The sequence below is a fragment of the Podarcis pityusensis genome (genome assembly GCF_964106645.2).
Source record: "Podarcis pityusensis genome assembly, chromosome: 17".
NCBI classification, from domain to species: domain Eukaryota; kingdom Metazoa; phylum Chordata; class Lepidosauria; order Squamata; family Lacertidae; genus Podarcis; species Podarcis pityusensis.
This window is the reverse complement of record NC_138042.1, coordinates 42,353,788-42,379,648: the sequence shown is the minus strand read 5'-3', so window position 1 is coordinate 42,379,648 and position 25,861 is coordinate 42,353,788. Positions and strand designations below refer to the sequence as shown.

The following is a 25,861-nucleotide window of genomic DNA, read 5'->3' as shown; positions in this document are numbered from 1 at the left end:
AGAGAGAGACAGGAGAAGGCATCAGAGGAGAGAGGGAAGGAAGCAAAGAGGGACAGAGGCCAGTGTTGCCCGCAGCCTCTAACCATCATTCAAGGCATCATGGCACACTGGTTGAAAACCACTACCCTAAGTGAGCAAATTTTGTGGCTCCTAGGGGTGCGGCAAGAAAACTGCTAGCACGTTTGCAAAACTAAGCAGGGCCCAATATGCTTTCAAGATGGGGGGGGGGGATGTGTTGAGAAGCCTGCATCACAGGGAGTTAGGATGGATGACCTTGCGGGGGGGGTCCCTTCAAACTCTACAATTCTATGATTCTGCGGGATGCTGCACTTAAGTGGTTCAAATGTTTCCCAGCTCTGGCCAGATTGCATATGTCTGGAGGGGGGAGTATTGTTTTGACTTTTTATAGTGCGGAGCACCTCACAATCTTTGGAGCCCACTCCTAGGGGCTGAGGTCCCTTTAGCTCCCCGAATAAAATATTTACCCCTCCCCAAGTTGATGGGCAGTGCCATTCAAATGGTATGTGTGTGCCATGTCTTGTGATCGATTATGCGGCGCGGGGCTTGCCTTACTTGCCCCTCCCCAACATTTTATTCAAGTTGACGCCCCTACAGAGTTGTATAAAGCACATTTAAGCTTGAGGCATAATAGTTATGCCAAGATAATTTATTTCTTCAAGATGCACAATCCATCCATTCTCCCAGTACCCAGATCTCTGGGTTAACCTTACCAGTATTATGCCATGTTCTCTCTTTTTAGGCATTCATCTACGCCCCTATCAGATGGAAGGAGTAAACTGGCTGACACACTGCTATGAAACCTGGCATGGCTGCATCCTGGGTGATGAAATGGGTCTTGGGAAGACTTGCCAGGTCTTTCATTCTCTCCTTCCCGTTTAATCATTGTAGGAAAAGAGCGGTTATAAGCACTGCATTTCTGTGAATGACACCATGTATTCCCCCCCCCCCCAATGTATTCCAGGCTATTTCTCTGCTTGTTGTCTTAAGTGGGAAGCTTAATAAAAGGCCGTTTTTGATCCTTTGTCCTCTGTCTGTGTTAAACAACTGGAAGCAGGAACTAGAAAGGTAAACTTTGTAAATGTTCATAATCTTCTCAACAGTGGCACACTGTCAGTGGACTAGGCTAGCCCCCTAAATGTTCCTGGTAAATTAGAATATTAAAGCCTGGAGCCTCCTTCTCAAAACCTGGGAAACCTTTGCCCATCTTAGGGAGGGATGCACAGTTGCTGACCTGCATGATGTTGGCCTCCACATCACCCTTGCAAGCTGGCGCCTCTGGCCCTAACTGGTCCCCTATGGAAAAATTCACCGCATGACCCTGCTTCTCAAAGCAATGAGGCCTACCAATGTTAAACTTCATTGAAAAGTCCTGTAAGTCCTATGGTGAGTGCCTGTAGAAAGTCCATACATCAACCATGTAGCAAATAAACGGTTGTATCTCTCATTTTTTTCATCATCAAATTGAAATAGTAATTTTTTTAAAGGGCAACTTGCCCATGACAGCTCTATGCACTGGGAAGCAGTAGAATAAAATGTTGTTTGTTTATTTAACCCACTCCTGCCTTTCCACCATCTTCCTTGATCCTGATATGTGCAGCTGCCCTCAAATATGAACACTGGGCACCTTTACCATTCACAGTAGCCCACAAGATATATAACAGATGCCATGTTCAAGCCTTCTGTTAATTAGGACAAAGACCACATTGTGCATAGAGAAGACCCCATCTGAGACTGAAGGCTGTCGGGCTAGATAAATCAGCTTCATATGTTAATAGATTCTGATTTGAGCACTGTATTCTCTGTATTTCCTCAATATTATTATTATTTTTACTATTATTATAACAGATTTTCTCCAAGTCTTTCCCTCGTGACGTATTCAGGAAACAAGGAAGAAAGAACTGAGCTACAGCAGGATTTCAAATCAAATCATGATTTCCACATTCTGCTGACTACTTACGAGGTACTTAGCATCGTCTAGGGGTACAGAACATACAAAGCACCTGTTTTTCTGTTAATATTTTGGAGGTATGCATCAGGCCACCACCTCTACGTCGTACCTCTCCCACCTCTAAATTCTCTATGGTATTGCATTTGTCTTTGTTTGGGGTAGCTCCTCACTTAGATTAAATATTGATCTGCCGGAGCACTGAACTTTGTCCCCAGTGGATACTACACTCTTGTCTTCGATCAAAATCATAATGTGAGAACTGGGAAGCCAGCCAGTGCCTCTACATAGCTCCATCCTTATTTTAGACATTTGTGATATATCAGTATATCGCAGTGTTAAGCTGTTGATGTATCACAAAGTTGAGAATCAGATATCTTCCAGCCCTAGACAGCATCATATAGATGCTGCGGTTTGGGAAGTGGGCATGAGATGCAAAAATGGAACAGCACACTTCTGTCTGGAAGCTCTAGCAAGGGGTGAGGGAGAGCAGGATCCACTCTTTAATTCATTTGTTTCTTCTCCAGCTACAATATCTTTCTGAGCCTCCATTATTACAGTTCTGCAGCAGTTAAGTGACCGACACCTTTCTTATGCTTGATTGCAGGTGTGCCTTAGAGACACAACATTTCTGAAACGGTGAGAACATTTCTACCGAGGGCAAAATAACTTCCCCATTACATATGGGGATCAGAGATTGGTCACATTTCTCCTTGCACTAGCTTTTAGCGGCTGGGGTTAAAGGTTTGTCTCTGATGCTTTCTTAGTCTCTGCCTCAAACTGTGGTTTCTCTCCACAGAAAATTGCCCATCTCATTCTTATCAAGGGGGCAGAGGAGTCCCCTTTCAGAACATTCCTTCATCAGGAAAAAAATTGTCTACCATTTAATTCCCATGGAAGCACATCACTTGAATAGCCTGACTCTTTCAGTATAGGCAAGGTGTGACTTGGCCTACTGGCTATTAGGAAACATTCAAAGTTATTCGTACTTCATTAACTCTCTCCTGTCCAAGCCCACAATTTCATTACAAATTAATCTTGTGTAAAACTCATGGGCCCAGATTGTGGGATTACTGGGCAAGTTAAATAACTGCCTAAGTCTGTGTGAAACTTTTCTATATGTTTAAGATTCATGAGGCTTGTGCTTCCAAAGAACAGCACCTTTTTGTGTGGTACTTATTTGATTCAGCTAGGGAAGGAAAACCAGTAGCAGTTCTTACTTTAAGCAGAGTTTGGGAACATGTTGGCAACAGCAGCAGAAGCAGGAAAGACAGAAAGAGCAATTCTTTTGCTCCCCCACCAAATTTGCATTCTGATGCAAACGGTCTACTCTGTCAGGATTTAATTAATCTAAACCTTACATATAGGTTGATGCTGAAATGGAGGTGATGCCTAAAAGCCTTTTTTCTCATAGAGAGAAAATGTATTTATTGGGGGGGGGTCATTTTTTAAATTAAGCCTCCATGTGACTGTGTCTTTATCTAATGAGTTGTTTTCCTAATCAGTTAAGCAGAATTTTGCTGTAATTTTTCAAATAACAGGACTTTAATCTTTTAAAACCTCCAGAAGACTAATAACAGCAGCTAATATTTTGAGTGCAAAGAGAAACAGATTTTCTGGGAAGAGTAAGATGAGTTTGTTTGTTTTTCTTTTTAAAATTTCAGCAGATGTAGCACATCAGAAAAAAAATGGCACTTTTAGGTTTCAAAATATTCTAATGTTTAAAAATTTAATAATTAAGTACATATGCCCTTGTAAATGGCAGGTGTCGGCTAATGGTTGTTTTTCACAAGATAGCACAATAGCACTCTTGTGAGGATAATCTCAGTGTTTCCCTTCAGCCAGAGGAAATTAATTTTGAGTCACTACTGCCCTTTCTGGTTTAACCTTCTGCTCTGTGTAGGCTTTTAAAACTCTGTTCAAAGTGCTCTTGAAAGAGTTCATATCTTAATCAGACTAAGTGCTGACAGCTTTCTGTGCCTGCAAGCACTGGCATATGGATTTTAAAAAATCAGTTGATGCAATAATGGAGTTCTTTTTTGTGTAAGTTTGTGTGCGGAAATCTGGGCGGAAGAAGAAAGGAACCATAGTATGTAATATAACCCAGTAGCTCGTGAGTAAGGAAACAGGACAAATGTCTTGCGTCTGGTTGCCCCTGGCGGTTGTGGTTCCTCTAACTTGTCTTCCCCGTGTTCAGTTTCAGCTGGGCTTGCCTTGTTGTGGACGAAGCTCACAGACTGAAGAATCAGGATTCACTACTTCATAAAGTACTCTCTGAGGTAAAGAAAACTACAGTCCTGGTCTTTGTAAAGAAGGAAAGCACATATGTCTTGTCACAGCCTTCTGACTTGAGCTCAGAAAGGATCTTCTACAGTGAGTTTTTGTTTTGTTAGGTGGATTGGCTTTTCCTCGGGCTCATGCAGACTCCCTGTTGCGCTGTGCTTTCCAGGCACATATCTGGGATTATAACTCAGTATCTGAGCATTTTCCTCTTCTTTTGCCACTTTCTTCAGGTAAGCCCACATTTTACCGCTGAATCAGAGCAAACAACAATTGGGTTTTCCTTGGATTGTCATTACTTGAGCGGTAAAATGTGGGTTTTCTGGGGGAGAGCACTAGGTCAAAACCACACCAACACCCCACTTAGACATGGAGCTTTAAATCCTGGATCTGAGCCTGGAAAGCATGGCACCACAGGAAGCCTGGATAAACTCTTTGTCTTTAACCAAATAATGATACATTCTAAAAGCAGAGAAAAGGTAAGGGTTAGAAAATGTGCTTGAAAATGTTGACAGCATTAAGATAAATTCAACAGTGTAAATAAGTTTTGATGGATGTAATAATGGAATACTGAATAGTTTATGTAGTTTAGTTTATTTTATGTAAAATATGCAGGGATTTTTGTTACGCAGAATGAACCATGGAAAGAGAAGAAGGGAAGTCATTGGAATTTTAAGGTTGTTTAAATGAATACTCTAAATTGTAAAACAGAAAATTTAATAAAAATTACATGGATAGAGAAAATTTGCAAATGTAGTGAAGTAAAGCATGTCAAGACTAAAACTGCACACCGTCCTTGCCTTATTCCTAAAACTAACTCTAGTAAAAAGGCCTCCAATTTCTTCCAGAGGCATTCATAAGCGGACAAGTCTTGGTCTTTTAAAAATATTTTTTATTTGATTTTACAAATATAAAATTATAACAGTACCACTATACACATCAACAGTTAAAAGATTATCCAAATCTCTGGACTTCCCACCTTCCCATCCATGGGTCCTATTGTCAAAACTTTTCTACTGCATCTTTTTCAGTAGTCCGTATATAATATAACTTCCATTAGATAATACCATTAGATAATACATAGTACTTGCTACATTACAAGCGTTATTGCAATCCTGCTAGTGTTTTCATCTGCTTACAGTGGTCTCCAAGATATTCCCATTCTTTGTTAAAGTTTGGTCTTCTTGGTTCCTGAGCTTTCTGGTCAGTTTTGCTATTTTGGCATAGTCCAACAGTTTAACTTGCCATTCTTCTCTGGTAGGGACTTTATCTTCTTTCCATCTCTGGGCTAATGACATCCATGCGGCTGTCGTCGCTAGCAAATTCTCTGTTCAACCTGAGCAAGAAATTTGAGATGTAAAGCAGTCGCAGGGGGAACCAAATCATGACGCTGTCTTACCTCCCTACCTTATCCCAGTCGTACCTGAACTGTACATATTCTGTATCTCTTTCAGTTTACAACGGACTTCAACCTCCTGCTGACGGGCACTCCCATTCAGAACAGCCTCCAAGAGTTATATGCCCTGCTTGCTTTCATTGAACCAGCTACATTCCCCAAGGAGCTGGTGGAAGAATTTGTTCGCTATTATCATGGAATTGAAAAGGAAAGCAAAGTAGGCAAGTACAAATGTGATAACTGGATGTCAGCTATTACCTGCAGAATGTTGGCAACTGAGATGAAGGTTTTCTTTAAATGGGATTATGTAGAGTCTGCATTTAGGCAAAAAGTCCTTTGGCTTTACAGCCAAGATTTCCATGGTATGCTATGGAGGACGAGAAAGCTTCTTCTCTTTGTTTTTTAAGAAATAAAAAATTAAAATATGTACTGAGTTGAGTGTATATGTGTGGGAAGGCGAGTTGAGTCACATGGTAAAATTATGAGCATCAGGCAATAGATGCCTGTGGTACTCAAATATGTCACATAGCATTCAGCTTTATGGACTTAGAAACCCGCCCCCTTCAGGCCTTCCTGCCCCCCACTTCATATTTAAAATCTAGGGCTATATCTGTGTTTCTCTCCCGTATAGCCAAAGAACTGCACAGTCTCTTGCAGCCCTTCTTGCTCAGAAGAGTGAAGGCTGATGTGGCAGCCGAACTCCCCAAGAAAGAGGAGGTGGTTCTCTACCATGGGATGTCAGCCTTGCAGAGAAAGTTTTACAAGGCTGTTTTGATGAAAGACCTAGGTAATTGGGCAAGGGGAAGACTTTGGAATCGGAATGAAGTGAGCGTGGTGGTTTTACGGGCGCCTGGGAGGCAGAGACTTTGGGGGTCCATCTACACTTCCGCTTGTCGTGTGCCTAAAAAGCTTGGGTCTGAGTGCTTTTCCTGTGATTTCCAGGGACGAATCTGAGCGGCTTTCCCTTTGTCTGCTGCTTTCTCTGGGAAAACCTGCTGAATCGTAGCAGTCCGCAGAGAACCCAACTGACATTTGCTCCAGTTCAGCAGTAAAACCAAGTTGCAGGGAACCAGGCAGAGGGCCTTCTCGGTACTGGCATCCGCCCTGTGGAACGCCCTCCCACCATATGTCAAAGAAAACAACAACTACCAGACTTTTATAAGACATCTGAAGGCAGCCCTGTTTAGGGAAGCTTTTAATGTTTGATGTTACTGTATTTTAATATTTTGTTGGAAGCCTCCCAGAGTGGCTGGGGAAGCCCAGCCAGATGGGCGGGGTATAAATAATAAATTATTATTATTATTATTATTATTATTATTATTATTATTATATAAAGAGCAGATTTTTCCTGGGGAAAGTGGCAGGACAGGCAAAAGTATAGAAGAGCCCTCTGTTGCCATTTCATTACTGTGTTTACTATTTTTGTTAAACATTACAAACAGCGAACATAACCACGCAATGTTTTTTCAGTTACAAGTTACCATACTTTTCCGTGTATTAGACGAGGGTTTTTTACTCCAAAATAAAGTAAAAAATGGGGGGGGTAGTGCAGAGGAGGGGACGGGTGATCGGTTGCCTCCGCGAGCAGGATCTAGCAATTGGGTGAGTGAATGGTGTCTGCTGCAAGGGCTGCTTTGGATTGGTGGCTGCTTTGTCAAATGGGCGGGTTATTAGTGGATGCTTTGGATTGGCTGCCGCTTTGGCAGTTTGGCTTGCATTGCTTGCGATGGTTAGTGTTTGCCAGTTGGGTGAGTGATCTTTGATTCGGCATTCCCCGCCGCCACCCAAAAAATTGCTCATTTTCTTAAATTTGAGCCCCCCCAAATAGAGGCGTCTTATATATGGGGGCATCTTATAGACAGAAAAGTACGGTACTCCACTCTCAGTGAGCACCTAAGTGATTTAAATATTGAATTTGTGGAACGGCAGTAATCAAACTTCTGGCTTGAATGGAAAATAAACTCGCTAGTTAATCACTGCTTTGACTGACTGAATACAACATTTTTATTTATTTTTTTAAAAAACACACACTTTGTTCTATATTTTAGATGCATTTGAAAATGAATCGGGGAAGAAAGCAAAGCTCCAGAATGTGTTAGTTCAACTCCAGAAATGTGTAGCTCATCCGTATCTGTTCAATGGTAAGAAGGCCGCCCAGGACCATCGTTGCTGGTGCTGCTGTCGAGGCAGTTGGTTTGCTGTCTGTTCTGCACAACTGAGAAGGTTTGCCCATTGGTGCAGATCCGGCGTGCAACTTAAGGGCTGCTTCTCACCCTAGGACTTTCGTCTGTAATATATACAACTTGCAACTTGTAAGTTTCCTCCACATCCTTGTTATGGAGTGATAGAGGCATAAGAGGGAGTGGAGTTGCTGTGATTTACAGAACTCCCATCTTCCTTGCTAGATTGCCTAGCCAAGAAACTATCTCTATCATGTGTGTTTACCTGGGGATTCTGCTGCTGGCTTTAATATAGTGTATTTCAGTGATTTTTTTTTTATGTACTATAGTTTTCTTTGCTAGCTGTTTGTAGTGAAAAGCTATTTTTTGCATGCTGCACATCAACAGATGCAAAGTCTATTTATGCAGCTTAGTGATGGGGCAAGTGCAGTTTTTACCTCCTTACTGGGTTGTAGGGAACTGAGATGCTTCTGTGTGCCGAGATTACGCTGTTCTAACGGTCCTGTTGCAAAGGGCTTGATCAGGAAAAGACTTCCATTTCCCTCTAAAAGTATATTTAAGAGTGTTTGGGAACAGCAGGACAATTATTTGCTCTGCCTTGAAGTACATATTCAGATGCAATCCTTTTGTGGTTAGTAGTCTATAGTCTGCAGTGTTAACAGAGAAGTTTCTTGCTAAAATGTCTTTCCATTTCAGGTGTTGAACCAGAACCTTTTATCATTGGGGATCATCTCATTGAAGCCAGTGGGAAGCTGAGCTTGTTGGATAAACTTCTGTCTTTCTTATATGTAGGGTATGTGTTTCACTACTGAACTTTATTACTTTCCATAAATCAGCAAAGGACCACCTTTACCTGCACAACTCTTCACAGGTGTTGACAGCCTGCCTATAAAGTTATTCAGTTGGTAGCCATGAGAGACAGGGGCCATTTGGTGGTGGCCTCCAGAATTGTGGAATTCCTTCGCCTAGGAGGTGTGTACAGCCTCAGTGTTGCAAATCTTCAAGCAGGTTTTTAAAACCTGCTTTGAAACAAACTACAGTGTTTGGATTTTGTGTGGCTTGAGTGTGGCCTTCTGGTGTCACCTCTGCAATTGCAAATTGAGCAATGAGGTTGGACTCTTCCTGCATTTCCACAATGGCAACCCAATCCCTCTATTTGTTAACCTATTCTCAAATCAGAGCACATTAGGTTGCAGTCTAAATCTTCCTTGGTTGAGGCAAGCTTTGTTACACTACACAGAAAGCTGAGCTGAAGTCAGAGCCTTCCCTTCCTTTCTCATTCCAGTGGTCATCGTGTTTTGCTGTTTTCCCAAATGACACAGATGCTGGATATCCTGCAAGACTATATGGATTACAGAGGTAAATGCCTCTGTTTCTTGATGTGTCTGATCCTGATTCTGGGTACGGAGAAGGGCCGCAAAGAAAAGGTTAAAATGTATAACGCAGATGGGGCCTAAGATGTGTCTGTGTAACTTGAAAAACTACTACAGGAAGGGGAGAGTAAAAGGGGACAGCAAAGAGAGGACTGTGGAGAAAGAAAATTGAGATGTGGATAGGGGACAGTGCAGGATAAAGATTCTAAAGGGCCACAAGCGCAGAAGTTTTCTGAATGGCTGTGATTAATCCATTTAATTCTTCTTTTAACCGAAAAGGTTACAGCTACGAGCGCCTGGATGGATCTGTTCGAGGTGAAGAGAGGCACCTTGCCATTAAGAATTTTGGCCAGCAGCCCATTTTTGTCTTCCTCCTGAGCACGAGGGCAGGTAAGGCAAACGTTACTGTCAGGGCTGCTGGCCTGTTGTCAGAGCCAGTCTTCAATGCATCTGTTGTTTCCTTCCTACGCAAACACTTAATTTCATTTTTTAAAAAAATCATAGTCTCTAGCTCTTAAAGCACATATTGCAGCTCAACAAAAACTAGCAAGGTGAAATACAGTAAAATTCAAATTTACCGTGGTTCTCTCAGTATGGTATAGTGGACCAGAGAAATTCAGATTCAAGTCCCAGCTCAACTGTGAAGCTCACTGGATGATTCTGGGTGTTCTCTCTGGTTAATCTACCTCACAGGTTTTGAGAAGTTGAACAAAAACTGAGGTGTAAGGTACACATGAGAGGAACACATCCATGACTCCAAAGATGGGTCAGCTACATTTATATGCAGTAAGGATGAGAGGGTCCATTGGGTCAGAAGGCTTTTGAAATGGTATTTTAATGTAATTCTATGTAACAATACACTTATTTTAAAAAATTGTTTACCTTCCCTTTGGGATTACATGGTTTATTCATCTAAATCAGTGTTTCCCAAACTTGGGTCCCCATCTGTTGTTGGACTACAACTCCCATGACCACTGGTCCTGCTAGCTAGGGATGGTGGGAGTTGTAGTCCAAAACCAGCTGGAGACCCAAGTTTGGGAAACACTGATCTAATTAAATGAAATGCAGATATACTTAATATCAGTGCTTTTTTCCTTAAAAAAAATGTGTAGGGGTACTCTCATTTTCCTTCTCATATTGAGGCCAAACTTAGATTCACAAAATGTTAAATGGTATGTGTACCCCCAGAAAAAAGCACTGCTCAATATACTGTTTTATCAAAATACTGTTCCATGCAGTCAGTCAAATTAACTAACAGTTTCTCTCTCTAGTCACCATTTGCTTTGGGGCTGTAAAGAGGGAAAACGTGTATTTCATTTGCAATGCTATTTCCGTTATGAAAACTCCAATGTCACCCTCCTTTATTTCCCAAGGTGGGGTTGGCATGAATCTTACGGCTGCAGACACAGTTGTTTTTGTTGACAGTGACTTTAACCCACAAAATGACCTACAAGCAGCAGCAAGAGCCCACAGAATCGGCCAGAACAAGTGAGGACAAATCTTTTCTGTGCTTTGCTTCTTCTCTCCCTAAGGATATGTTCCACCCATCCTGCTGCGTTGCATTGATGCAGCTCTTCCCAGTAAAACTGCATCCAAGTCCCTGACCATACCCCCCCAAAATACCTACAAAGACTCCTCCAGATCTGTGACTCTACGGGTTGCTACTCCAGCACAAAAGGCATCAGCTCACATACACACCCTGCCTCCTGGAAAGTTTTGTGAATGATTTGTGAACGCTTGCTGTTCCTGAAATTTCTTGTTGTGTTTTTTTGGTCTCCTTAATTATCGCATAGGTTGTGATCTAATGCGAACCATCATCTTTAAATGCTTTCCCCACCCCCCACCCCTGTGTTCTGCAAGGCCTGTAAAAATTATTCGTTTGATTGGGAGAGACACTGTGGAAGAAATAATCTACCGGCGAGCAGCATCAAAGCTCCAGCTAACCAGCACCATTATCGAAGGGGGTCAGTTTGCGCTTGGAATGCAGAAATCACAGGTGGAAGCAGATATCCAGGTAAAAGAGGGGCCTAATGTGTCTCTGAATAGCAATCTAAACTGCTGAGCAAAGCCAGCCCTACTTTTATTAAACAGTTGTGGAATGCAACAAAGAGATTTAGCACTGCTTGTGTTGGATCTGGGAATCCAGGACAATTTCAGGCTGGAGAGGAAAGCTGTGGTTTTGTGCTGTTGTTTTTTAAATTTATGGAAAGGCTCAAATCATGTTGTATCATTAGCAGCTTACTGAAATCATAAACTTTCCTTTGTGAGGCTAATGCAGGTTGGAATTCAGTTTTTCTGTGAAATTCTGAAGTTCAGCCCAAACGCCTAGAAAACTAGAATCTATAGGAAGTAAATTCCCAGGAAATTCTCCCCTCCCTTAGCCTCACTTTATTTTCACTTCCAGACCAACAAAGCCTTATGACACAATAAAGCACAGTTGTTTTATTAAAAATGCCTTCCTTTGCTGTTGTAGGATTTCATCTTTGAACTCAAAGCAAAACAGCAAGGCAAAGGTGATGCAATCCTCAGCTTTATGTCTGAATCTGCTGCTTCTTTCATGATGATTGCTTTATCGCTATGAAAAAGGCTTCTGTTGTGTTGGCTCTCAAAGCAGTTCATACACAAGTATAACTTGTATAGCCAGTGTGGTGTAGTGGTTAAGAGCGGTAGTCACGTAACCTGGGGAACCGGGTTCGCGTCTCCGCTCCTCCACATGCAGCTGCTGGGTGACCTTGGGCCAGTCACACTTCTCTGAAGTCTCTCAGCCCCACTCACCTCACAGAGTGTTTGTTGTGGGGGAGGAAGGGAAAGGAGAATGTTAGCCGCTTTGAGACTCCTTAAAGGGAGTGAAAGGTGGGATATCAAATCCAAACTCTTCTTCTAATGGGAATTTGATCAATAGGATCTTCTTCATGCATGTCCAAGCTCCTATATCTTCCTAATATACTGATAGGAGCAGCACTCTGGAAGCGTTAGAGAGGGTGATAGTGAAGCCTTTTAGCCTCCATTTTTCTTTTCGTTTTTTGAAAGCTGAGCGAAGTCCTGAAATTTGGCTTGGACAAACTGTTGTCGTTGGGTGGAAGCACCATCTGTGATGTGGACCTGGGAAGTATCCTTGGGGAGACAAGAGAAGGATTATGGCTGATGGAAACTGTCCTGTCTACCGCAGAGGGAAATGTAGAAAATGAAGAGCAAAATGCAGAAAGTATGTTGATGGCTCCAACACAAATATATTGGTTTTTTTTTAGAGCTGTAGGGGTCAGAATTGGCCTCAGTTTGAAAACTGATATTTGTTTCTAAACCCTAGCCCTACTCGTTCACCCTTCTCATTTTTTCCAAACAGCCAACCATTGGCCTCTCCTTAAGAAAGATAGTTCTGCCTGCTCCTCACTGCTTTCACTGTAAACTTTCCTTTCCAAAACTTCAGACTCAATAATAATAATAATAATAATAATAATTTATTATTTATACCCAGCCCATCTGGCTGGGCTTCCCCAGCCACTCTGGGCAGCTTCCAAAAGAATATTAAAATACATCCCCTTAGAACCTTGTTTCCGTTCAGAAGTTGGTTTGGAAGCAGAACTGTAGTAAATTAAGTGTGGGTTGTTCTGCCTTGGCTTTGATGAGAGGGTTAGAGACAATTAATAGAGCTGCCAAGATGTAGCTGAATGGGGCTTTCAAATCGAAAGGCAGTAGACTTCTGGCGCAGATGGGGCGTACAGGTGCAAGAGACGGCTGTTACCTCCATGCCTTGCTTCTGAGTTTCCCTGGAGGCATCTGTCTGGCCATTCTTGGAAATGGGATGCTAGATTAGAATGACATTTGCTCTGATCCGAGAAAGCTGACCTTGCGTCAGTATTCATCCTTTGAAGTTTGCTTCACTGAAGTCGTGTTGCATCCAATAGCCAAGGTGTTTTTACAGGAGACAGATCTGATGGGAGCAGCCATATTTGCTGATAACGGATCAGCCCATTCACATATAAAATAGGGTTTGTGAGTCTACTTTTTGCAGCAAAAGCTGTGCATGGGTGTGAAAGTGATACAATGCAGGTCTGTAGCCTGAAGCTCCTTTATATCCCAGCTGTGTCTCTTCTAGTATATGAGCTAGGTTGGGAGAAGAGTGTCTGAAGCTATAGGGTGAAAGGCAAGTTCAGCTTTACTCACCTTTAGTGGTGGTGCTGGGATATGGCCTATGCCTATGACATCCCAATGCAAACTAGGCAGATGTGAGAATAAGCAAACATAGTTAATTGAAAAATAAGGTTTAGAGGAGATGCTGGGTATCGGAGTCCTAGTCTTCATTTGCTTAATTAGAATTCCTTTTTTAAATTTGGATTTATTAATTGGTCAAATAGAATATATCCTATTTTTTATCGGACCTTTGTGTGATAGGGAAGTTGATGAAACATCAGCTAAAATACCCCTACTGCAGGAAACAATCACCGTAGACTTAACTCATTGACCCTTTTGTCCAGAATTTCACAGTGGTTTTCTTTCTGAGTGGAACTATTGAACAGAATGGCAGTTACTTTATAATTTGATTTTGTATTTTGTCCAAAACCGTTCACTTAAGTTCCTCTAATGCAATTTTTTATAAATCGATCATTTATGTTGGTGCTAATCCACACTTTCTTTTAAGGGCATGGGTGGTAATTCTATTGCCAGGTAGTCTGATAGTAGGTACAGTGGTACCTCGGGATGCGAACGGGATCTGTTCCGGAGCCCCGTTCGCATCCTGAATGGAACATAAGACGCGACGGCTTGTCTGTGCATGTGCGGGTCACATTTCGCCACTTCCACGCATGCGCATGAGGTCATTTTGAGTGTCTGCGCGAGCGGCGAAACCCGGAAGTAATGCGCTCCGTTACTTCCGGGTTGCCACGGAGCGCACGTCGAACGCGCTCACCCTGAAACACATTTAACTAGAGGTATGACTATATTGTTGGAACTGTCAGAGCTCACTAAACAAAGGAGGCAACTTTTTAAAAAGAGCATTGCGATGCTCAACCTTATCTTAAAACAAAAAAATCTGCTGTAATGTTGGTGGCTCATTTTGAGATGCTTGCTGTTTTAAGGCCACATGTACCTATATGAAGGCAAAGACTACTCAAAGGAACCTAGCCACGAAGACCAGAAGGCCTTCGATCTTCTGCTGGGTCTTCAGAAATGTCTTCTTGAAGATGGAGGTCAGGAAGGAAGAGCTCTCCGAAATAAAGCAAATGTAAGGACACTGTGAACACTTTGGGTGGGTGGCAATCCAGCTTCAGGCATGCTTGGAGGAGAAGGTAAAAAAAAAGGTAAAGGGCCCCTGGACAGTTAAGTCCAGTCAAAGGCAACTATGGGGTTGAAGCGCTCATCTCGCTTTCAGGCTGAGGGAGCCAGCGCTTGTCCACAGACAGCTTTTCAGGTCATGTGGGCAGCATGACTAAACCGCTTCTGGCATAATGGAACACCACGACGGAAACCAGAGCGCATGGAAACGCCGTTCACCTTCCCGCCACAGTAGTACCTATTTATCTACTTGCACTGGCATGCTTTTGAACTGCTAGGTTGGCAGGAGCTGGGACAGAGCAACAGGAACTTACTCGGTTGCGGGGATTCGAACTGCCAACCTTCCAGTTGGCAAGCCCAAGAGACTCAGTGGTTTAGACCACAGTGCCACCGATTATCTGAATTCATATTTCAGTCTGGCTTCAGGACCAATTGGGGCACTGAAATGGGCTTGGTCACGCTGGTTGAGAGTCCCTGGAAAACTGACTAAAGGGTGCCTTCCTGTGGTGGATGCAGGAGGACATGAAAGTAGCTTGAGATAGAAAAAACTGTTGCAGCCCATGAATGTCTTTTCCTTTTCCAGGTTCTTGTCACGGGCATTCAGCCGGGACCCAGCAAGAAGCGGCGTAAATTGAGCCCAGAAGAACTGGCGGCTCGGCAGAGGAAGCGGCAGGAGGCAGCAGCAGAGAGGGCCAGGCTCAGGGAAGAGAAGAAGCAGAAGAAGGCGGAAGCTGAGCACCAGAAGAAGTAAGGTTGTCTCTGTTGGCAGTGATCTCACAGCAGCACCAGCAGTCAAGATGCTTCACAGTTCTACTTGCTACTGCAGTTTTATTTTTTATTCAATTCCATGTACAAATTGCTTCCTATAAATAATCTCAAAGCAATTTAACAATTTAGGCGCGGGGCCAGATCTCACAGAAAAAGCAAATTCAAAGCCAGTGCAGATGCAGACTGTGTGTAATGAGGAAGATTTATTTCAGCTGTAAAACGTCATTGATATTTATATTATTTTTGTAGGTGTATCCATAGGCTATGACGTCTTAGGTTGTGAAAAATACAGAAAAAGCATCTGAATGAGTTTCAACTCTAAAACGGGCTGTTGATCCATTGACTGCTGTGGAGCTGCACAATTTTTCTTTCTTTAACACTATCTGCTATTTTCCCTTCCGTTTTGTGAAGCCAGAAAATAGTATTTCTTTCTAACTTCTTTGCTGTTACTCAGAATGTGGCTTAACTTTGAGACAAGCTGCTTTGAGGAGCCAGACAAAAGCATATGTGTGTTGAAAAATTTCATTTGGTCTAGGTTGTTTTCTTTTCAGCACTGTAACTTGATGGAAATAAGAATGACATTCCGCATATTTACTGAAGGCATTTGGCTGTGATATTTCCTGACAAATGTCAAAAACGCCCTGGCACTTCTGTTCAAATTTTAAGACTTACTGCTAAAAGTTAGCAACTTCCCAGTTCAATGTTATTTTCAACTTGCGGTACCTGTTGACGCATGAAAATGTTTAGCCGTTGTGTCACTTTGGGCTGCCTTCTCAAATAGCCTGACTCCGAGAGGACTGCCAGCAGGCCCCAGGCCTCCTCATAAGAACATAGTGGCCCATCTAGTCCAGCATCCTGTGCGCGCGAGCGCTCTCTCTCTATATATATATAGGGTTTTTTAAACAGATCATTTACAACAATCATTTAACATAACTTTTTTGCTTATACTATATTTTAGACTTCCGTCAACAACTTCTGAAGATTTTCCGTTCTCTATCACTTGTCCTGCATTTCTTAATTTCTCTATTACTTTTAATTGTCCTCAACTAGTAATTCTCATCATAGTCTTTCTTGCAATGTTTCGAATAGTCCTCCTTACAGAACTTCCTGTAATCCTACTAACGTAATCTGTTTATTACAGTTGCTTTTCAAATAGCTCAAATATTTACTCCAGTCTTCTAAGAATCTATGATCCCGCAGGTTTCGAATCCTTGCTGTTAATTTATCTAATTCTTCATGGTCCACTAATTTCATTTGCCATTCTTCTTTCGTCAGTAATTCTTCTTGCTTCCATTTTTGTGCCAATAATATTCTTGCTGCCGCCATTGCATATAAAAACAACTTACAATCCTGTCTATTAATATCATCCCCTACAATGCCAAGTAAAAATGCTTCTGGTTTTTTAATAAATGTATATTTCAACACCTTTTTCATCTCATTATATATCATTTCCCAGAAGTTTTTCACTTTTTTCCATTCCCATCACATATGATAAAAAGTTCCTTCTTTTTCTTTACATTTCCAACATTTATTACTTGTTTCCAGCATCCTATTCTCACAGTGGCCAACCAGATGTATATGGGAAACCAGCGAGCAGAAGACGAGCACAAGAGCTCTCTCCCCTCCCATGGTACCTTGGTTTATGAACTTAATCCATTCCAGAAGTCCATTCTTAAACCTAGGCGTGCTTTCCCATAGCAGCGGGGGACTCAATTTACAAATGGAACACACTCAACAGGAAGTGAAACATGTTCTGCTTCCAAGGCAAAGTTCACAAACCAAAACACCTACTTCCGGGTTTGCAGCATTCTTAATCCAAGTTGTTCATAAACTACCGTATTTTTCGCCTTATAGGACGCACTGGCCCATAGGACGCACCTCGTTTTTTGGGGGGGAAATGAATAAAAAAAATTTATCCCCCCCCCAGCCGCCGGGCTGGGGCGGGGGAAGCCTGAGCTTCCCCTGACCCCAGCCCCCAGAACAGGCTGCCGCCCGCAAGCCTTGCGAGCCTGCGGGAACTCCCCCCGGGCGTGCGGACACCTGCACAAAGCACGGGGCGTCCTCCGGAGGGCACCCCGTGGTCCGGGCTGCAGGCTGCCGCCCGCAAGCCTTGCGCGCCCGGGGGCACTCCCCCAGGGCGCGCAAGGCTTGCAGAGACCTGCACGAAGCACGGGGTGTCCTCCGGAGGGCGCCCCATGCTCCGGGCTGCAGGCTGCCGCCCGCAAGCCTTGCGCGCCCAGGGGAACTCCCGCCGGGCTTGCAAGGCTTGCAGATAGCTTCCTGAAGCCTGGAGAGCGAGAGGGGTCGGTGCGCACCGATGCCTCTCGCTCTCCAGGCTTCAGCGAAAGCCTGCATTCACCCCATAGGACGCACACACATTTCCCCTTCATTTTTGGAGGGGAAAAAGTGCGTCCTATAGAGCGAAAAATACGGTAAGCTGTTCTTAAACCAAGGTACCACTGTATTTGGAAGCATTGCTGCCTACAACTGAGGAAGCAGAGCATAGACATCATAGCTAGAAGCCATTGATAACCCTCTCCTCCATATATTATCCCTGGGCTGTGCCTTGATCAGAAGGCTGGAACTCAGTTGACCATTTATGCTGTATTATTATTGTCATTATTATTATTGAGTTTACAGTAAAATAGGTAGTGTATTGCTAATACAAAACATGGGAAACCTCTCTTAACAACCTGATGCATGCTTCTTCTTCTTCTTCTTAAATTCAGGATGGCCTGGTGGGAAGCAAATCACTACAGATCTTACAGCCTAGAGTCAGAAGAGAGCAGCGAAGAGGAGATAGAAAGAGATTTAGAAAGTGGGATGGGTGCGGATTTGGAGTACGCAGACCCTGACCTGAGCTCCATCAAGTATGTTATAGGTGATGTTACCCACCCCTCTGCAGGAGAAGAGGATGCCATCATTGTGCATTGTGTAGGTAGGTGGAGCAAACTTTGCTAGAAGACACCTCGTTTTTTATTCACCAGATTAGTTGGATTTCTGAGCAGCCATAGCCTCCTCTTAAGTCACATTCACACCACACATTTGAAGCACTGTGATACTGCTTTAAACAGTCATGGCTTGGAGCTGTAGGGTATTAAGGGTGCTGAGAGTTCTTAAAAAGGTAAAGGTAAAAGACTCCTGACAGTTAAGTCCAGTCGCGAAAGACTCTAGGATTGCGGTGCTCATCTTGCTTTACTGGCCGAGGGAGCCGGCATTGACCGCAGACAGTTTTTCTGGGTCATGTGGCCAGCATGACTAAGCCACTTCTGGCGAAGCCAGAACAGCACATGGAAACGCCATTTGCCTTCCCACCAGAGCGGTACCTATTTATCTACTTGCACTTTGACGTGCTTTTGAACTGCAAGGTTGGCAGGAGCTAGGACAGAGCAACGGGAGCTCACCCCGTTGGAGGGATTCGAACTGCCCACCTTCCGATAGGCAAGCCCCAGGTTCAGTGGTTTAGACCACAGCACCACCTGCGTCCCTGCTGAGAGTTGTTAGGAGACCCCTATTGCACTCCCAGAGCTACAGTTCCCAGAGTCCCCTGTGAGGAGGGATTGACTGCTACACCACCCTGGGAAATGTAGGTCTCTGAGAGGGACTAAGGATCTCCTAATAACTCCCTGCACTTCCTATGATTCTTTGAGAGAAGTCATGGCTATGATAACACAGTGCTTAAATTTATGATGTGAATATGGCCCTAGTGTCCTGGTCTGGTATTGAGTCTGCAGATTCTAGGATGCATGAAAGGCACAGGAGATAGAAATTCAGTCTGATGTGGAATTTCTGGAGTGCTCTTTCCTTTAGCAAGAACACAGCAGGCTGATGGTAGAAGGAAGGAGTGTTCTTTCTCTCTGCCACGGTCCTCTTGGTTTTGTCATGCAGTGGGGAGCTTTGTCCCCTGCTCATTTAATATAGAAATGCAGTGAATTGGTAAAGAAGGGATGAAGCGCTCCATACCTCTGCCAGCAACCTGTTTGGTTTCTGCAACACAGAAATGCAGACGTCTCTTCCTCTCTTCTGGCAGGCCATTCACTTGCCAGGGTGAAATTCCTTGTCACTTACAGCAACAAGCCAAGCAGTTTAAAGCAAGGCTGGTATATAGAGAGGTCATTAAACTCAATTGGCTGCACAAAGCATGAAAATAATATACTTGCTCGTATAATCGAATGTCAAATGATGAGTAAAAGTCAAATAGTTAAGGAGAGAACTGGTGTCCGTAAGTTTTCTTGTGAATACTGTCTGTTCCAGAATGCCAAGAACTTCACTCAGTCTTTGAAGACATTAGTTTGGCATTAAGTCTTCCAGCATGAAATAGGAGAGGAGCTCTTAATTCATTCACAGTCATGTACCATCAAACTTCTCTGCACCTCTCTGCCGCCTCTTTTAAAAACTCTTCTGACCGTTGCTAACAACAATTTAGCCTTGGCCAACAAATTTCTAATCAGTTGACTATTTGCACTCTGTACACAACTCTGTAAATCATTTAAGAGAAATACTTGTAGGATATGAAGCCCTCTGATTCCCAGCCTGGGATTTGTACATCTTGTTCTGCCACTATAAAGTACCTTTTCTTAAAACAAGGTGGCCTGTAAGTGAGTATGTTTCATTTAGCATCATATAGCACACCCAGGCTGCCCTGGATTTCCCCCTCCAAAATTCATTTTCGCTGTATTAGTGACCTCCAGAAACGTTCAGGTGGCACAGTCTAAATCAAGGATGCGGAGCATAGGGTCTTCCAGGTGTGCTGGATCACAGTTCCCATCGTAGAATCATAGAATCATAGAGTTGGAAGAGACCACAAGGGCCATCGAGTCCAACCCCCTGCCAAGCAGGAAACACCATCAGAGCACTCCTGACATATGGTTGTCAAGCCTCTGCTTAAAGACCTCCAAAGAAGGAGACTCCACCACACTCCTTGGCAGCAAATTCCACTGTCAAACAGCTCTTACTGTCAGGAAGTTCTTCCTAATGTTTAGGTGGAATCTTCTTTCTTGTAGTTTGGATCCATTGCTCCGTGTCCGCTTCTCTGGAGCAGCAGAAAACAACCTTTCTCCCTCCTCTATGTGACATCCTTTTCTATATTTGAACATGGCTATCATATCACCCCTTAACCTCCTCTTCTCCAGGCTAAACATGCCCAGCTCCCTTAGCCCTTCCTCATAAGGCATCGTTTCCAGGCCTTTGACCATTTTGGTTGCCCTCCTCTGGACACGTTCCAGTTTGTCAGTGTCCTTCTTGAACTGTGGTGCCCAGAACTGGACACAGTACTCCAGGTGAGGTCTGACCAGAGCAGAATACAGTGGCACTATTACTTCCCTTGATCTAGATGCTATACTCCTATTGATGAGGCCCAGAATTGCATTGGCTTTTTTAGCTGCCGCGTCACACTGTTGGCTCATGTCAAGTTTGTGGTCAACCAAGACTCCTAGATCCTTTTCGCATGTACTGCTCTCAAGCCAGGTGTCACCCATCTTGTATTTGTGCCTCTCACTTTTTTTGCCCAAGTGCAATACTTTACATTTCTCCCTGTTAAAATTCATCTTGTTTGTTTTTGCCCAGTTCTCTAATCTGTCAAGGTCGTTTTGATGTGTGATCCTGTCCTCTGGTGTGTTAGCCACCCCTCCCAGTTTGGTGTCATCTGCAAATTTGATCAGGATGCCCTTGAGTCCATCACCCAAGTCGTTGATAAAGATGTTGAATAAGACCGGGCCCAAGACAGAACCCTGTGGCACCCCACTAGTCACTCTTTTCCAGGATGAAGAGGAACCATTGATGACCATTAGCCACCCTTCTTTTGGCTGATGGGAGGTGGATCCAACAACATCTGGAGGGATACTGGTTCTTTATCCATGGTCTAAATGCATAGCACACGTCTTTAAGCAACTGCTGGTCACTTATGACCTGAGTGGCTGAAGTCAGAGTTGCTAAAAATCTGTTAGTCGGTAGCAAGTACATTACAGGAGGTATTTTATTGCTCTTGATCATTACTTGTCTGGGTGAGTGGCACCATTCTTCCATCAGGGTTTGGATCACTCTTCCACATTAAAGCACCCAATGAAGAGGTTTATAATGCAGCTACAGATCCATAACTCTTTACCATCTCTAAGCCATACAGCATTAATGCATTTACATTTGCCAAGGCAATCTCTAAAAGCAGATTAATATCAGAAGGTCTTGCACTTGCCTTGAAGGCCAGATTTGTAGCTTGGAAGTGCTCTCAGAATTTGTCATGTTAGTTGTTCCATTCTAAGAATGGATCTCCTACGAACCATTGGAAGCTGATCTATATGAACTTCAATCTCATGGACCTTTCCCCTCCCTTTAAAATAGTATCATCTAACTCTTTGCTTCAGATGACTCGGGCCGTTGGGGAAGAGGAGGCTTGTTCACAGCTCTGGGGAATCGCTCTGACCATCCAAGGAAAATATATGAGCTGGCAGGAAAGATGAAAGGTAAGCAAGAGATAGGTAAAAGCTACTGTAGTTTTAGGGGATTCCTCCTTTTTAAACTGTTATTTTTAATCAAATGATCTCATTTATAGTGTAAGCATTTAAGATGCCTCATTTGGACAGTCTGTATTCTTATTTTCTCTGCCTTAGATTAAACTGTTTGGAATGAACAGGAAATTGTTCCTTTTACTTTCTTGTTCATTATTGTCTGTGAGGAAAGAGCTACCATCCCTTCTAGGGCAGAGTAAAGCTGTAAGAGAAGCCTGTGCTAAGATTAATTGGATGACAGTTGCTTCATGTGTTCACTTCCAGTCTCTTACCTGCCAGGTGTAAGTAAACTTCCGAGTGAATGTATTTGGTGCGTAAATTTATCCGTTATGCTACATAGATTCCGGGACCTTCTTAGTGGCTGCTTCCAGACTTTGGTATTCCCTCCCTAGAGTAGTTAGACTGGTTTCCTCCTTGTTGTCCTTCTGCCGGCAGGTGAATACCTTCTTGTTCCAACAGGAATTTGGGAGCTGACTACTCCCAAAATAGTCAGTTTATTGATGGGGCTGGTGCCTTGCTGTTTTTGCTATGATTGTCTGTATGTTTTTCATAGATCATATATTCTATTAATGTTTAATGTCTATTAATGTTTGTTTTTTAATGATTGTGGGTTTTTCCTGTGTTTTAGCTGTTCTTATTTTATCTGTAAGCTGCCTTAAGTCCCTATCAAGGAAAAGGCAGGGAATGAATGAATAAGTGAATGAATGAATAGATAAATAAATAAATATCCCTGAATCAGCTAAGAGTATAAACTGGATTCTTCACTCAGATTTTAGCCATAAGCTCACCATGTGGCCTTAAACAAATCTTTCTCTTTTTCTCATACTTGGCTCCCCAGATTTGGAATAATAATACTGACCTACTTTACAAGATTAAAGAATACTGAGATAATGTGGGTGAAATGCTACATAAAACCTGGATGAGATACCGGTTAATCCCATTATTCATATCCCCACATCCCTGCAGTGTGACATCTCAGCACACCTGTAAACAGTTGGTAACCTATAATCCAGTGAAAGCTGGCATTGAAAGCATTGCCAGCTGACTGATGGAACATACAACTGTTGCAGTCATAATTTAGAAATTTCCTTCTCTATTGCTTGCTCCTGGCAACTTGATGGAAACAATCTGGATTAATCTACACAGGAGACAGGAAAGCCCAGTTAAGGAGCTAGAAAATATCATACTCTGCTAATTAATTAATTAATTAATTAATTAAATTCTGTTTTGTCTACTATGTTCACCATCTATGAAAAATCAGCATTATGCTAAGTACATGAAAGAGAGAGCAATACAGCCAATCTGACTTTCAGAAATTCATCCTGAGTGCATTTTCCCCTCAGTGTTCCACAGAATTCAGTGTTTTTTCCCGTTGTTCTTAATTATTTTTGTAGACTTGACATTGGGAGGAACTCTTTTATTCCCCATCGATGATAAGGAATCCAGAAACAAAGGACATGACTTGGTAACTATACAAACAGATGGTTTGCATTTCTTTCGTTTTAGTCATTCCAAATCTTGTTCCTAGCATAAAAGCTAGAGTATCGGAATTGTTCCATACTTCTTCCAGAAGTATAAGTGTATTTGCAAAAAAAAAAAAAAAAAAAGGAGGGGAAAAGAGTGGGAGTGTTTCTTGCCTATAAGCCATGCACTTAATTTTCGGTTTATCTGATCACAGCATATATGATTTCTTCCTAGCTGGCCCTTATTGTAGCACAGCACCGAGACCGTTCGAACAACTTGTCTGGAATTAATCTCCCTGCTTTGGAAAGGGGATTAAAGAAAATTTATCTTGCGGCCAAGAATAGAGATGGTAAGTGTGCCTGTGACAGCGAGTGTGCCAGTTGTTGAGAAGGTTAGTGCCTGAAGTCCCATTTAAACAAGTTGAAAGGGATGGCTGGGACATTCTGATCCTCTAGAATTCCTGCCATTATGGGGTTATTCTCTTGGAGAACTCCATGTCAACAGAAACCCCAGCTGTGGTGAATAATGTCAACTGTTTGGAATCGAAAGCTTCCCACGTTTTCTGCAGTGCACCTGCAGCTTGGGGCAGTCTTAGTTCCCTCGCTGCTGATAAAAGCTTGGAATTCTTACTATCACCACCAGAAGCCAAAACAACTAAACGTTTCTGATAATTTAACCTCTCACTAAAGAGGTTACGGTGTCCCCAACACTCCTAGTTTATTCCCTTTGCATATCTTTCCCCCATGTGCCTATGTGTTCTCAGTGCTGCCTTTAATAGGGTTACTTACGTAATTATGTTTAAATATTTATTTGGATGGTGTCGTTTTAGTTGCATTTTTAAAAAAATTATTCGGTAAGCTGCCTTGGGTCCTGTGCTGAGAGATAGGCGGAGTATAAATAAAACGAACTGTGCCAAAGACTCTGCTGTTCTTCACACAGGATCAAAGGGGGTTAAATAACTCTTTGCCTCTGGAACAGGTGGCTAATGTTTAGGGCCAGGTTGCACCCCTGGCTTCCGGTTACCTATCCTTAACCTTTTTGGTCCCGTGACAAGAATTTCCTTTGCAATATTAACTGCCTAGTTACATATCCTTTGTTTTCATGTGAGCTACAACTCAGACAGCATTTTTCGTTTCTTTCTCTCAGCAAGTGTCCACCTGCCCCGCATTGGATACTCAACCAAAGGTTTTAATTGGTATGGGACAGAGCGTCTTATCCGGAAGTACTTGACAACAAAAGGCATCCCCACATTTGTGTATCCTTCTGAAGTGCACATCTTGCAGTTCTAAGTCTGCCATATCTGTAAAAGCCAGAATGTAGAGGTTGGAAATTAATTGCATCTGTTTTACACAGCACATTGGGACCTTCCAAATGTTAAAGCACCAGACTGGCACTGCTTGATGAGTAACAGGCCTTACCACTTTCCCAACAATTTTGGAGGTCATGCTTTGGTTTTTAGTGAGGCCACAAGGTAGTGGTGGAACAGAAAATCTCTGCTCTCTCCCCAACCTCCTTTCACAGGTTTCTTAATACAAAAGGCAGATAAGTTGCAGTTTGTCCTGCAATTCTTGAAGACTACAGCATTACATTTTTATGTCTTTGAGGGAAATGTTATTGCAGCTCAATCCTACACATATTTACTCAGATATGAGTACAGTACTATCATTTTGAGTGGTGTTTATTCCCAAGTACAGTGGTGCCTTGGTTCTCAAACACTTTGGTACTCAAACAACTTGGAACCCAAACACTGCAAACTCAGAAGGAAGTGTTCTGGTTTGCGAACTTTTTTGGGGGAAGCTAAACGTGTCCCGTTTTGAGTGTTACACTTCCAATTTGAGTGCCACACTTCTGATTTAGAATCATAGAATCATAGAGTTGGAAGAGACCACAAGGGCCATCGAGTCCAACCCCCTGCCAAGCAGGAAACACCATCAGAGCACTCCTGACATATGGTTGTCAAGCCTCTGCTTAAAGACCTCCAAAGAAGGAGACTCCACCACACTCCTTGGCAGCAAATTCCACTGTCAAACAGCTCTTACTGTCAGGAAGTTCTTCCTAATGTTTAGGTGGAATCTTCTTTCTTGTAGTTTGGATCCATTGCTCTGTGTCCGCTTCTCTGGAGCAGCAGAAAACAACCTTTCTCCCTCCTCTATGTGACATCCTTTTCTATATTTGAACATGGCTATCATATCACCCCTTAACCTCCTCTTCTCCAGGCTAAACATGCCCAGCTCCCTTAGCCGTTCCTCATAAGGCATCGTTTCCAGGCCTTTGACCATTTTGGTTGCCCTCCTCTGGACACGTTCCAGTTTGTCAGTGTCCTTCTTGAACTGTGGTGCCCAGAACTGGACACAGTACTCCAGGTGAGGTCTGACCAGAGCAGAATACAGTGGCACTATTACTTCCCTTGATCTAGATGCTATACTCCTATTGATGAGGCCCAGAATTGCATTGGCTTTTTTAGCTGCCGCATCACACTGTTGGCTCATGTCAGGTTTGTGGTCAACCAAGACTCCTAGATCCTTTTCGCATGTACTGCTCTCAAGCCAGGTGTCACCCATCTTGTATTTGTGCCTCTCATTTTTTTTGCCCAAGTGCAATACTTTACATTTCTCCCTGTTAAAATTCATCTTGTTTGTTTTTGCCCAGTTCTCTAATCT

At 42.9% G+C, this 25,861-nt stretch overlaps 1 protein-coding gene across 2 annotated transcripts in view; it reads left to right on the top strand.

Moving 5' to 3' along the window:
- Nucleotides 1-25,861, top strand: part of CHD1L (chromodomain helicase DNA binding protein 1 like) — a 29,258-nt gene that overhangs the window by 2,127 nt on the left and 1,270 nt on the right. For both annotated transcript variants that reach the window (XM_080987107.1, XM_080987106.1), the window contains 21 exons: nt 761-873; nt 983-1,086; nt 1,867-1,981; nt 2,574-2,605; nt 4,164-4,245; nt 5,701-5,863; nt 6,274-6,429; nt 7,691-7,783; nt 8,519-8,615; nt 9,108-9,181; nt 9,475-9,585; nt 10,569-10,683; nt 11,056-11,209; nt 12,226-12,400; nt 14,271-14,416; nt 15,050-15,213; nt 17,964-18,172; nt 21,594-21,692; nt 23,132-23,202; nt 23,436-23,550; nt 24,348-24,456. In XM_080987107.1, coding sequence (XP_080843233.1) covers nt 784-873; nt 983-1,086; nt 1,867-1,981; nt 2,574-2,605; nt 4,164-4,245; nt 5,701-5,863; nt 6,274-6,429; nt 7,691-7,783; nt 8,519-8,615; nt 9,108-9,181; nt 9,475-9,585; nt 10,569-10,683; nt 11,056-11,209; nt 12,226-12,400; nt 14,271-14,416; nt 15,050-15,213; nt 17,964-18,172; nt 21,594-21,692; nt 23,132-23,202; nt 23,436-23,550; nt 24,348-24,456 — 2,474 coding nt within the window. In that variant the 5' untranslated portion in view covers nt 761-783. The remainder of the gene's footprint in view (nt 1-760; nt 874-982; nt 1,087-1,866; nt 1,982-2,573; nt 2,606-4,163; nt 4,246-5,700; nt 5,864-6,273; nt 6,430-7,690; nt 7,784-8,518; nt 8,616-9,107; nt 9,182-9,474; nt 9,586-10,568; nt 10,684-11,055; nt 11,210-12,225; nt 12,401-14,270; nt 14,417-15,049; nt 15,214-17,963; nt 18,173-21,593; nt 21,693-23,131; nt 23,203-23,435; nt 23,551-24,347; nt 24,457-25,861) is intronic.